The 13,947-nt window shown below is 41.2% G+C and overlaps 1 protein-coding gene across 1 annotated transcript in view; it reads left to right on the forward strand.

The window, feature by feature from the left end:
* GABBR2 (gamma-aminobutyric acid type B receptor subunit 2) overlaps positions 1-13,947 on the forward strand; it is a 401,480-nt gene that overhangs the window by 37,752 nt on the left and 349,781 nt on the right. The window contains exon 3 of the mRNA XM_066625127.1: positions 10,801-10,938. Coding sequence (XP_066481224.1) covers positions 10,801-10,938 — 138 coding nt within the window. The remainder of the gene's footprint in view (positions 1-10,800; positions 10,939-13,947) is intronic.

Consider the following 13,947-nt stretch of genomic DNA (forward strand, 5'->3'; position numbering starts at 1 on the left):
AAATGGAACCTGGACCAAACAAAAGGAAAGACCTTATTTCAAATTCCCCCAATTAAGAGAGGACCTGAGGCAGGCAGGAGGCAGCAGCGGGACTTGAGGCAGGCCAAGGGCTGGAGGCTTGATGGAAGTTCCCCTCTGGTTCTCAGCTCCAGCAAGAGGCTCTAGCTCCTTCTCTGCAGAGCTTCCCTGGTGGCTTCTGAGCTCTTTGCTGGTGCAGCCCCTTTTATAGCCTCAGTTCCTCTGCACACAGCAGCCTCTACCTTTCCTCCACTGGTACTGCAGCCTTCTCTCCTGCAGCAGTTTTCCATTTGGTCCTCCAACTCTCAAGGGCTTGTTACAAGGTACTCAGTTCCCTTTCCTCAACTGTGACCCCATTGGCTCAAACAAAACTTTATAATGATTGGCTTAGACAAACTCAGACTATTGTCTATTGGCTCATGAAAGGCACAGGCTACGATCCCCTCAGGCCAATTTACAGCAGTCAACTGAGCCCAAGTTCTGCATGTATCACCAGAGAACCCAGGCAGAGTTCAGTCCAGGTGAGATATCACTAAGGCTGAGATCCGTTTAGGGGGTGTAAAGAATCCGGAGACCAAAATGTTTGAGAACCACTGCTTTAGAAGATTATAAATCTTGAAATGGAAGCTTTCTTATTATTAGATGCAGAGGCATTGTAAATTTATATACTGAAAAGAATTCATTCCTATGGTTTAAATGAAAAAGGTTGATTATTTATTTTATTTTTATCCCAGCTTTCTCCCACACCAAAGGAAACTCAAGGCTGCTAACCATAAAATCAGTACACTATATATTAAAAACAATTAAAACAATATGTTAATTGTTTTAATGTTTTAATTGTTTTAATGTTAATATTTAAAAAAATGAACACCCAGGATCACAACAATTAAAATATAAATCATTAAAAAGTGCCAGCCCCAATATCCGTTAAAAGTCTTCGTGTAAATGAATGTTCCACCGAATGTTCTTCAGAAAGGGAACTGTTCTTAATTCCAGGAGAAGGGAATTCCCTGAATGGGGTGCCACCATTAAGAAGGACATATTTCTAACTGCCATCCTCTCACCTTAACTGGTGGTGGCACAGTCAGAAGGGCCCCCTCAGATGACCTGGTAGGATGGGTAGGATTGTATGGACAAAGGCAGTCCCTCAAGTACCCTAGTCCCAAACCATATAAGGCTCTAAAAGTCAGCACTTTGAATTCAGCCCGGAAACAAACTGGCAGCCTGTATAATCACCAAAGCAGTGGCCCAACTGTTGAACCAATGAACCCCAGCAACCACACGAATGGCTGTGTTCTGCACTAGTTGATTATGGTTGTGATTCTGTAATTTTCTTCACTATGTTTCACATTCAGCATAGTACCTTTTTGGAAGTTTGTTGAGTGTACTGGTAGCTTTAGATTGGGGCACTAGGGGAGAGGGGTTTATACCTTTTTCTTCAATTATTCAAATATATGTTGATAATAGCAAAAATATTAGTTGCTTCTAAAATGCAGACCTTTGAGCATTTTCTGGATAGGAGAGAGACTCTGTAAAATGTGGCACTTAGGAAAACTGATAAAATTAACAAGCTATATTTCCAGTAGTTGTAATCCATTGAAGTTAGAGTTTCCTTTTTAATTTAACCCATAAGCCTTTTCTAAGTTATAAAGTGTGAGAGTGTAAGCTGAGCAATATTGCAAATTTTGATTCTTTAGGGCTATAATGCTTATAAAATTCTAATGTTATTACAATTTTATTTCTTGTTACTCTCTGTCCCCTTTTGTGTTATCATAAGTTGTATAATGTACATAGTAACAGAGTTTGAGCAGTGACCTTTAAATAGAAATACTAATAAAATATCTAAAAGAAAATTGGTGTGCCCATTGGAGGCCTGATGGAATTGCTTTGTGGGCTGTATCTGGTGTGCAGATGGCTAGTTGACCCTATCTCTGCTTCAGAGGAACTGATATAGGCCACTTTTTAAGTGATTCATATGTGATAATGCTTCTGAATAATTCAGTGTGGCTGTAGAACCCTACAGGTTATAAGCTGTGCTTATTCTCTTTAGTAATTTCTGAAATATTTTTCTTATTTTTATGGTGTTCCTCATTCAAAACTGCATAGTTACAATAATTGAAATGGTGTAAAAGAGCAAGAAGTCCCTGACTTGCTCCGAGACAACCCTGTTGAGATTAATTATGCAGAGAGACCAAATATTTTTCTTTAGATGGCTCTTGGTGTTCAGTGATAATAATCATAATTACTGTAAGGCTGAAAATACAGAGTAGAATTTAAAATGAAGTTTGAAAACAGGAAAGTGTTGAACTGGGAGTTATAGAGATCCAGGAAGAAAAAATATCATCTTGAGCTAAATAAGAAGTGTATTCAGTATTTTTGTTTTGTGAGATCAAAATAGGAGGTTGTTCTACTCTGCTTCTTCCGGTCTTTAACTGACAGGACTGATGCACTGAACAAGGCTTGAATGGGGCTTGCTTGGAGTTGTCAGGAAGCACTCAACATTAAATCAGGCATCAAATATTTAGTTCCAGGGAGATGAGATAGCTAAGAAAGGCTGTAGTCTGCAACACCTGTCTTGGGTGTTAAATAGGATAGCTTTGAACTTTCTTCAGAACTGGAACATCAAAATACAAATATTTGTAACAAATAATGTTGCTCATGCAAGGATATTAGCTCACCTGAGCACTTAAAGAGCAGTACTGGCTTGCAGGAATATGAAGGGGCAGAGGCAGTCCTTGGAACTTCGTTCTTGACATCACTGAGTGATGTCCAGGTCATCTTCTGTCTTCTCTACTATTACTTACAGAGGACTGAGGTTCTTTGTCACTGAGAGTAGGCATTCAAATTTCTCAGAAGCAGTCCAATATCATCCCTTTTCGTGGTGGTTGTAAAGTTCTCTCCCTCAGACTGGATGATGAACTAGGTTGGGGTTTGCAGGATTCCTGAGACAGACTCCTGATGGCTGGCATCTGCAGAGACCTTACCTACCTTGAAATCACTGAAATACCTGGGTAACTGTATGTTTTCCTCCATGGGCCAGATAGCAACTTGGGGAAGAGAGAGAAGATCAGATCTTCCATCTTCAGATGTCACATCTAGTGCTCAGTGTTTTTTCATTTTGGAGCTGCATGAGAATCTAATGCAAATTCTGTCTGATGATTTGAAGGATATCTGCTTCGAACTGATATCTTTCAAACATGCTTTGAAGCAGATTACAGGGCTTTGAATTGCTATGGCTGAAGGTCAAGGATTCTTTTGTAAGGGTGATTACTGGGTTTATAGTCCAAGAACTGGGTTAATGTTACTTAATGGGAGATATCCTCAGTTCACTTGGGAATGTCAGTACTATAGAAAGCCATCTTGGGCTTTCCTTGGACCTTGGACAAGGTGGTTTCCCAAGCTAAGTGTGAGGCTGATAAAAAGTGAGTGTAAAGAAACTACATTTATCAGTTTTGGAACTGATAAGCTGAGAGCTGAAGCACCTTGTCATACAGAGCTTTTCTCTGGGGATGTGATGTGAGGTAGCAGATCTGTTGCTTGGTAGGAGAGCACATGGTGTTTTCTTCCACCTGTTCCTATATTAGTATGTTTGTAAAGAAACCAAACTCGAAATGCAACTTGTCTCCAGCATACTCTCATCCAGGAGGAAGCTAAGGTCAGGTAGTAGGTGCTTCAGGAACTTCTTGGCCCTGTGGGGAAGAGTTATATATATTTGTGCAGACTGGGGAATAATTTTATGGATATATGAGACCGAGATTTTTGGATTTATATGACTTGAGAGTGTTTATCTGGTTCTGTTTTATTTATTATTTCTTTAATACAGGTCGTACTTGGGGAGTCCTGTAGTCATCAGGCACTTCAAAGATAGCTTGGGCTCTGCACCTAGAGTGGTGAGGGTCCCCCAGTATCCTTGGATACCTACTACCCAAAATATCTGACTGCAGATGTGAAATAGTGACCCAGTTCATACTCATATGGAATTATGGTTTAATCATAGTTCTGCATGATGTTTGTGAGCCTCAGATCTCCATGCCCCACCTCCTTTTTCACACAGAGGAAGAAGTTTTAAACATTTGATTATTGTTTAAAAGAAACTGGGATTTGCCATGATGTCCAAACCCAGTAAATCCTGACTTACTCTGACTAGAGTTTGCAAATAAACTAGGCAACTGGGATTCAATTTCCCTGTGGTTGCTTGCCACCGCTAGACTATCTGCATCAGTCAAGTAAATGGAATTTAAAGAGAAGGGGGCTTGGGAATCAAGGATGGGATGGAAGGAAGCTTGGGAGGTTTAAAGTCGGAAGGGGTGGGATTTGGCAGAGTTTGGCTCAGCAAAGATGTGTTAATGTATTTTGAACACTTTCACAAGTGACACAGGAAATACTTTTTTTCTTGCTATTGTGTATGCTTTGAACTTGTTAATACAGTTGCTGCAGTATACAGTGTGAGAAACCCTTAGTTTTAAATTTTAAAAGAGCATTCCTGTATATGTGCCCATTTAATTTGAATCATATGGTTTCTGTGAATGTCTGTGTTCTTACACAAGAGCATTAGTGTACTTACTGAGAGTCTGATCAGTTGGCCTCTCTTAAAATAAAAATGGTGGAGGGGGACAGCAATGTAAAAGTGCACTTTTGTGAATCGCAATAATTATGTTGCTTGTGGCATCACAGGCTGTATTAAAAATTGGATTACTAAAATGAGATGGAGATACATTTTGGGCTCAATCCTTACCCACTTTCCAGCACTGACATAAGGGTAATGCAGTCTGAGGAAAGGAAACATTCCCTTTGAGGAGGATTCCATGAGTACCACCCCACTGCAGGATGCACCACACATCCCAGCAGTACAACTGTGCCAGCGCTAGCAAATTGGTTAGGATTTGGGCTTCAGTTGAATGCATTCATTGTGTTATGTCATATGAAGCATGGTAAGAAATACATCAGAAGAGCTTAGTTAATTTAGAAGATTTCTATACCACATTTCCCCAGGCTAAAAACCTGGCACTCAGATACAGAAGTTATATATGGGTTATTAATAATTGTTTGGGTGAGGTTAAAGAGAGGGGTATCTAGATGATAAGTTAATGACATGATGAGCATTTTTGATCTTTTGGTATGAGAATGGTATTGAAATCCCATGTGGATATTTTCAGTGTTGCATTGAAAATTCCAAATTGGAAAAATGTAAATTGGAGGAGTCTCCTTGGTGATTTGTGGACTTCAGTATGCATACAACTTCCACCTGCAACATCCTGCTGATAGTTGGAAGTGAAATATTTTTACATTAAGATCCTCCATTACCATTGATATTGGCTTCATGCCTGAGTGGAGTTTTGAACACCAGGTTCCCTTCTAGTTCAGCACTCTAGTTATTACAAAATCAAAACTGAAGAGTACTAAATGTTAAACATATTATCTTGAGTCTATGGCATTTAAAGAAATCTTTGTTTACCTCTGCATAATCTTCTGCCCTCTCATTCAGAGCTTGACTTGCTTCAAATTCTAACACCATCTGAAGTTAAAGCAGTGGGTATGAGCACTGGGAATTCTCTCTAGTGGTGTATAGGTTCTGGAATGTCTTATCCTAGGAGGTTGCGGGGGGAGGGGAATAAAAGTCAATAATATATATTTTTAATCTCTAGCTCAGAGATGGAGCTGCATCTGAAAGAACACATGAGTGGAGTTGCCAGTGATTTTATCCCAGCAGGGCTCTTATCCCTTTGCAAGTTATCTGACAGACAGAAAAATAGCAAGTGTCAGTGGGGTCTTGCTTCACTAGTTATATCACTGTCTGTCATGGAGTTTGCAAAGTGACAGGGGCCTGTCTGGTCAAGTAGCTCAGCAACTACAGAACAGCTGAGATCATACTAGTCACTGCTACCAGGCATGCTGTGGCTTCCCTTGCTGTCTATATGACTGAGTATGTGAAGAGTCCTGTGTCTTCTGCCCTATTGGAAAGCTTCCTGGTAGAGTTAAGAGAAACACAGAGAGTGTACCAAGATAGAGACAGCAAAATCAGCAAGACAGGGTCTCTGGCTTGGAGTGCATATTCAAGGCCCAATCCTAATGGGCCTTTATGCCGTCGGAATGTGTGTTCCACTGGCACAAACTGTTTTGCGGCCATCACAAATGTAACTAGGTCATTGTGTGGGGCTTGGTTGCCGCCGCCAGTGGCTGGTCTGTGCAAAGATGGAGGCCAGATGTCCACCAGCGCAAGTAAGCCAGCACAGGGGACTGGAGAGGGGTGGGAAGGGGGTTAAATGGGGTGGGGGGGGGTAGGAGAAACAGGGTGATGATAGGGTGGGGAGGAGGGCAGATCAAACCCAGGAGAGGGGTGGGTATGGTGGTAGTGGCATGTGCCGAATCCTGACCTCCTTCCCAGGCCTGATCTGCCTTCATGGATCAACTTGGACTTGCACCAATGGTGGCTTCTGGGGGTTACTGTGGGACAAGAGCAATAATGTTCCTTTACCCTGAGGAGGCCTCAAATAGCCAAAAATGCCCTGTAGGATACAGCGGAAGGCATGCTAGTGTCACTGCAGCACCACACAGGGATTTAGTTAGCGTTGAGGTGACAGTGTTTGTGTAAGAGAGAGTGCACTTGTAGCACTGAACTGTTGGGTGCATGGTGTTCTGCTATGTGCTGATGCTATAGTCCTGAAAAACAAAAAGGCTCCTGATGAGTTTTGGCTTATAGAGCAATGGTTGGAATCCCTAATATTTACCAAGAGAGCACAGGCACTTACTGCTATTGTCTGCAGCAAAAGGAAGGAATAGTTAACATAGTTTCTACAAAGACACAGTTCACAATCCTGGAAGGCCCAGGGGGTGTGATAGATTCATGAGACAAATGTGCAGCATCAATATACTGTGACATGGGATTCCTTCTTGTTCCTTGCTTCTTGTGTGCTGTGCATTGTCCTTTCTTCACCTGTTGGAGCGGAGAGTCCACTAGGATGTTTGTGAGAGGAGTCCTCCTGATAATGTTGCTTCCCTGAAACAACCGGATCTTGCATCTGATTGTTGCACAGTTTACATTGGCCAAATTTTCCTTTTTACTCTGTGACACCATTTCTTTAAAATATGTTTCCAAACAGGGTTCGTTTTACAGCCCACAGCCATTACAGGCTTTTGTCGCAATCTACATTAGAAGATGCTTCCTCTTTTCTGCATGCCTTTCTGTTTTGGGCTGCCCTTTCGCTTTGATCATAGAAGAAGATATGCCCTGCCCTATTCCTCTTCCACAAAGGTGTTCCTGGGCAGAATATGTTCTCAATGAAAGGAAAGGTTAATGTCCCTAATCTTGGATTCACAGATAGTGTAATAAATGTTTATGATCAGTGTACTGACTGAGCTGGTCTTGGAGGGTTACCAGGCATAAAACAAAAGTAAAGGGTCACCCAGATGGATCAATGGATGACATCTTTGATGACTTGCCAGGGGGGCCCTGTATATATCATATATACAGGGAAATACTATATATTGTATATACATTTTTGTGTATACAGGGAAGCCCACTGAGGCAGGGAGCTATGGCTAGTCTTAGTGCTCTGATGTATGTACATGAAATACATGCAGATATGTACCTGAAGATATGCAAGTTTTTCAGTATCTTTTTGTTATATATTTTGCACTTTATATTTTAGGTATATACTTTAATCTTTGGTGTACACTTAAAAAGACATAATGTGTGAGGATGCCTATGTTCTGCTTGCATACAGCACAAAGTAGGGGTTCTTTATTATTGTGAATGTGGCTGGATGCTCTTTCTACATTAAGGACACTCTCCAATGAGCAGCTGCACCAGATCTGTCAGTTTACCACACTGTCAGGTGGATATAAATTGACCTGAACTCATCTCAGGATCAGAATAATGTACTTAAATTTGTGTGTCAGAATTGAGATTAGTGCAGTGTGCCCTACAAGGGTACAAGGTATGTTTGTTGTGAATCAAATTTACACCTGGTTCAAAGAAGGTTCTTTATTTTTTGTGTGAATTGTGACATTGAATAGTTTTTGGAAAACTGCCTATAGTCTCTTAATTTGCAGATATTTTGCTATTTAATGCTCACTTTCTCATATGTAACTATGCAAAATCCTGTTAGCTTCTGGAGTTGATGGGTTATTATAATCTGGATGGAGAAAAGGAGAAATCGGGATGGAGAAATGGTCTCCTTGCTCTTACCATGTTTGCATGGGACATGGAAGTGAGAGGTGAAGAAACAAAGAGGGCAGAGATTACTAGTTTTGTGGTATGAAGAATGATACTGGAAGTGGCTCAATTATTTATTTTTAAAATTTTTATAGTTCCATAGTATAGTTACTGTTTTCCTCTTAAAAAAAAGACTCTCAAGGTGGCTCACACTATGTAAAAAAATATTAAAATGCAATATCAGTAATTAAAAAAGATAAATATACACAGCTTGACAAAAACTAGAGATGTTTTCATATCCAGAAAGGGGGGGGGGGAAGAAAGAATAGAATCTTCAAGCTCTACCAGAACACTGAGAGGGAAGGGACTGATCTCAATTCAAGGGGGAGAGAATTCCACAACTGTGGTGCCACGATGTAGGACAGACTCCCCTGTGTTGCTGTCAAACAAGCTACACTCCAATATTGACAGTCTTAGTAGGGGCCTCTCCAGATTATCTTAATGGGTGGGCAGTCTTATGGGGGAAAGGTCATCCTTCGAGTATCCTGGCCTTTAAAGGTTAGTATCAACAACCTTGCATTGCATGTGGAAATGAACTGGTAGCTAATGCAGTTGAGAAAGCAGCATCCCCACAGAGTGAAACTGCCTGACTTCAGTCACCCATCCATTTTGCAGTAATTGTAGTTTCTGGATGGTTGTCAAGGGCAGTCAGAAATAGTAATTTAGCCCTGATGTCACCAATGCATGGATCTCTGTGGTCAGACTGGCTCAGATAAGGATACAGATGGCACACTGGCCCCCCTCCATCACCACTTGATTTAGGAGCAGTTGGGAGAACTAGGAGGACCTCTAAACTGAAGCCTCACTGACTCCAGACAGTGATTCAGAGTGTCCACAAAATCCATGGCATTAGATGGAATGAAGATATAGAACTGGGTGTCAACTACATATTGGTGGCACCCAATTCCAAATCTCTTGATGATGTCTCCTAGCCAGTGGAGACCAGTTCTGTTTCTGTCATAAATCCTGACTGTAAACTAGATAGAAAAAGGTCCAGATGACCCGTTTCATCCAGGAAGTCCTGGAGTTGGGAAGCCACTACCAACTCAAGCACCTTCTTGACCAAAAACTTAAGGTTTAATATTGGCCAGTAATTTTCTAGTACAGCGGAATCTTCAGGGTGAGGTGGGGAATCACTGCTGGCTTTAAGCAAGCTGACATCACTCCCTCATTTGGTGATGAATTTATAACCTCCCTGTCTATTTGGCTAGTCTCCCTCTTGGGCAGTTCTTAGCTGCCATACAGGGCAAGGGTCAAGTGGGCATGCAGATGATTCACATTCCAGCAGATACTGTCCACACCCTCAGGCTGTACAAGGTGGAAAGAATACATAATAATAAACAGATGCTGATGGGACATCTGTGGAAATGCAGAGTGCAAGTCATGATGGATGCGAGTAATTTGATCTGCAAAATGTCTAGCAAATGATTCACAGCGGACCACTGAGCTGTGTTGGACTTCACCCTGGGGACCATGATGCAGAAATCCCTGGACAACGTGAACAGCTGTGCTGGATGACTCTCTTTATGCAACGGTGGCAGAGAAATATGCTTTCTTCACTGCCAACACTACTATAGAGTAGACCCCAAAATGGCCTCTAGCTTGTGCTTGGTTGTATTTGTGGCAAGTTTTCCTTCACCAGGCAAAAATGAGTTACCAGCTCATTAAAAGACCTGTCCTCTTATTCCACGACCAGTAAGTTTTCTCTAAAGTTTCAAGAACCTTTTGTTGAGGAACTTTTGTCAAAAGCTTTTTAAAATCCAAATGTACAATATCTAGTTAGTTAGGCAGACTTACCTTTGCAGAAGTCGTACTAATTTTCCTTCAGCAAGTCTCGTAATTTTAATTAGTGTACAGGTTGCATTCATGGGGTTTCTGTTGCCAGAATCCCTGCAGATGCCAGAAATAATGGTTTAAAAATAGCCTTGCTTGCCATTGTAATGAGGGAGAGTGGCAGCAGGCAGGCAATCAATCAATCAAAGAGTTTCAGTTCACTCTGAGGCAAGTGACTCCTCCCTTCCCCTGGAGCAAGCAAAACAATGCAAAGTGGAAGTGATTATCACCTCCACTTTGCATTCATTTCGCCTCTGGATTGCCTGCCTGATGCCAATCTCTTGCATTACAAAGGTAAGAGTAAAGGGATGTTTTTCCTTTAATTTAAAGGGCCCTTCTCATTGTGTTGAGATAAAACTGTGGGTGAAAAATCTGTGGATACTTAGGTTATACCTGTATTATGGTTTTCACCAGTTTACACAGAATCATTTGGTGGTGCTATAGCATGCAGCTAAAAAAAATATGCTTCATGCTATGGTGGAAGGGTCGACCTGAAGGGAAACATTTCCTTATCTTAGCGTAAGCCTATAGGCTGCCTATGCATGTAACTGCTGGCTGTAGCCACCTGCATGAATATGATTCAAACTGTAGGAATACTTCAGAGCTTATTGCTTATTGTGTATTTTGATGTATTTCTACTGCAAATTGTGCTAATAACTAACTCTGACTACATTTAAAAATATCTGGTAATTACTACATGTCATTTAGTGTTGAAATTTTTTTTCCCCCTCCAGTGTGACAATGCAAAAGGACTCAAAGCCTTCTATGATGCAATAAAATATGGACCTACACACCTCATGGTTTTTGGTGGAGTATGCACAACGGTAACATCTATAATTGCTGAATCCTTAACAGGATGGAATTTGGTCCAGGTAAGGAACCATAGTCTATACATGTATTTTGGATTGGCTGTGTCTTAAAACTGTTAGGAAATTCTTTGGAAAGTTTGATTTTTTCTTCCATTATTAATGTTCTGCTGTAAGATTCAGAAATTTAAGGGCTTGAATGGACTTCGTTAGGGGTAAATTGGTGAAAATTGGTGAGGTTAATTAGATGTTGTGGGGGTTGTTCTTGACAGTGTCTTCACACTAGAGCTCGTGTACAAAACAAGGCAGAATACCTTAGCTCTGTGGTACTCAAACTTTTCTGGCCAGTGGCTCCCTTGACCCCTGTGGCTGTTGGCCATGACTCCCCATCATGTTCCTGAGGGCTGGAAGTGACATCTTTAAACAGGAAGTGGCCAGAAATATTAACTATATTAATATTAATTATATTAATCATATCATTAATTAAATGCAGATCTTAAAAATATATTATTAATACACAGCAATATACATGCTTTATAAATGATCAGCTGTTGATCACTGTTGGAGACAGGATGCTGGAGTAGGTAGATTTTGTCTGGTCCAGGAAGACTCAATTTTTAACTTTGTAAGCATACCAAATGAATTGTTTTATCAAATGAACTTCGTGAACAACCAGTCTGACCAACATTACACGCACACACCCCTGTGGACCCCAATCCAACTAGTCATTTCTCCCATTCTCCTTGGATAGGATTGAACCCTTTATTAATTTAATGAAATTAAATTCTTCCAGCAGCTGGTGGGGAAAACAAAAATAGACCATGAAAATATATCAGAGCTGATAAAGGTTTGGTTAGGAGGCTGATTTGTCTCCTATACTAGGAGATGCACAGCTCAAGCCTATGCATGTCTACTCAGAAGTAAGTCCCATTAGAATCAATGGGGCTTACCCTCAGGAAAGTGTAGGTAGGATTGGGCTGGCAATCACTTCATCAATGGCTGATAAGTATTCCCTTCAAATAGCAAGATTCATCACTTTAAAAATACAGCCTTTCCTCTTCAGTCAAACAACAAGATTAATAAATAACTTTAAAAACAGTACCCTTTTTCTGCTCCTGGCCAAGTAAATTGTGTGCTTGTTTCTCCCCTCCCCCTTTGCCAACCACATGGAAACAATTTTAAGGGGAGGGGGAGGGAAGCAGGAAGGGGGGAGTAGAAGAGGGAGGGGATTGAAAAGAGAGATTTCACTTTGATGAGAAGCGTTCCCAGGCTGGGAACTAGGAACCAACCAGACAAGGATCAGGGAGGGTTTCTCTCTGAGGGTCAGCAAGGACAAGGACTGCAAAATGAGCATGCTTGGTACTTGCCAGATGGGGGCTGGAGTAGAAGAGTTTTGCAAACAACATGCAGCAAACACAGAAGCAGCAGCCTCAGAGTGGAAGAGGGCGGGGCGGCAGCAGCCACTCTTGCAGCTGAGCAGCTGTGAGAGGGAGCAGTTGAGCAACTTCTGTTTCTTCTGCTTTAAAAAAAAAAAGCGCAGAGACAGGCAGAAGATGGGCTGGTATTCTGCCCAGGGATGTGACTGTATCGCTGCGAGAGGTCATCCCGCGCCTCCCCTTTCAGTTCCTGGCACCTCCCTAACGAGCCGCGCCTCACAGTTTGAATAACACTGCCTTAGCTGCTAGCAAGGGGTTTGTGAATCCTTTAAGCCAATGTTTCTCAAACTGTAGGTTGGGACACACTAGGTGGGTTGCGAGCCAATTTCAGTTGGGTCCCATTCATTTCAGTATTTTATTTTTAATATATTAGACTTGATACTACCATGGTATGTGACTGCATTTGGGGAATTGGTACACACCTGTACTTTTAACAGGCTACTCTGTATATGCTTTTATATCCCGCCCTGGGTCCCTTTAGGGAGAAGGGCGGGATAGAAATAAAGTTTATTATTATTATTTTTATTATTTTATTTTATTTTATTTTAGCAGAGACAGTAAGTGGGACTTACTCCTGGGTAAGTGTGTGTGGGATTGCAGCCTAGAATTGCTAAAAATTTTATTGCTTGATGATGTCACTTCCGGTCATGACCTCACTTCCAGTGGGTCCTGACAGATTCTCATTCTAAAAAGTGGGTTCTAGTGCTAAAAGTTTTTAAGATTCACTGCTTTAAGTCCTCAAACAAACATGATCCCAAATAGAAACTCTCTGTCATTCTAGATTTCCTCTACAGTAAAGCTGAAGGGGGACAAAACCCACCAGAGCAAAAGAGTGTTTAAGTGCAGAATGTTGTTGTGAAATACTGTTTATTGGATATGGGCTGTGGAATAATAGAACATTACTGTGATGAATTCTAGAAGCATGCAGACTGTTGAATTCTTGAGGAAAGGTGGCAAGGTAGTGGTGAGGTTATTAAAATAACATGTTGGTGAAGCTTGGATACTATCCTACTGCAGTATTTGTGAAATGCCCTAGTGTGGATTGAAGAGCAAATATAGGACTTATTATTTGAATTGTATGGCAATTAATCTGTTTTATTTCCTCTTTTGTGCTTTGCCTGACCTGCAAGCTGCTGGTTGTGATTTTTCTACTCCAATGAAAGATTATGATAATATTGTATGATCACATAGCAATTCACTTGACCACTCTTTCTAGAATCTCAGTAATGCTCTCATTGTGTGTATAATGGTAGATGAGTCCCATCTCCCCTTACTTTGGATTGACTTGGAAATTATACAAGCTATTGCAAGAAATTTGGAAGTGGCTGGACTTATATATAGCCCAGTATATACAGCCCAACCAATTTTCCAGCGCCAATGCAGTTGTGCCAACACAGAGTACACTGCATTTGGTGGTGGTGGGGGCAGTTATGGAGGCCTTCTCTAGGCTACATTGGTTCTGGAAAGTTGGCTAGGTTTGGACTGTTAGGTAAGCAAATTGTCCCACAACTGCTCTCCTCCGTTAATACTTATTAGTTCTGAAGTAGCAGTGATGCTTCTACCTCTAGAAGAGATACAAATATAAGATGCAGTCTCCACCTCACTTCCCTCTCTAGCACACTGCTAGTGCGTTACAAGG

Source organism: Tiliqua scincoides, chromosome 4, assembly GCF_035046505.1.
Source record: "Tiliqua scincoides isolate rTilSci1 chromosome 4, rTilSci1.hap2, whole genome shotgun sequence".
In the NCBI taxonomy this organism is placed as follows: Eukaryota; Metazoa; Chordata; class Lepidosauria; order Squamata; family Scincidae; genus Tiliqua; species Tiliqua scincoides.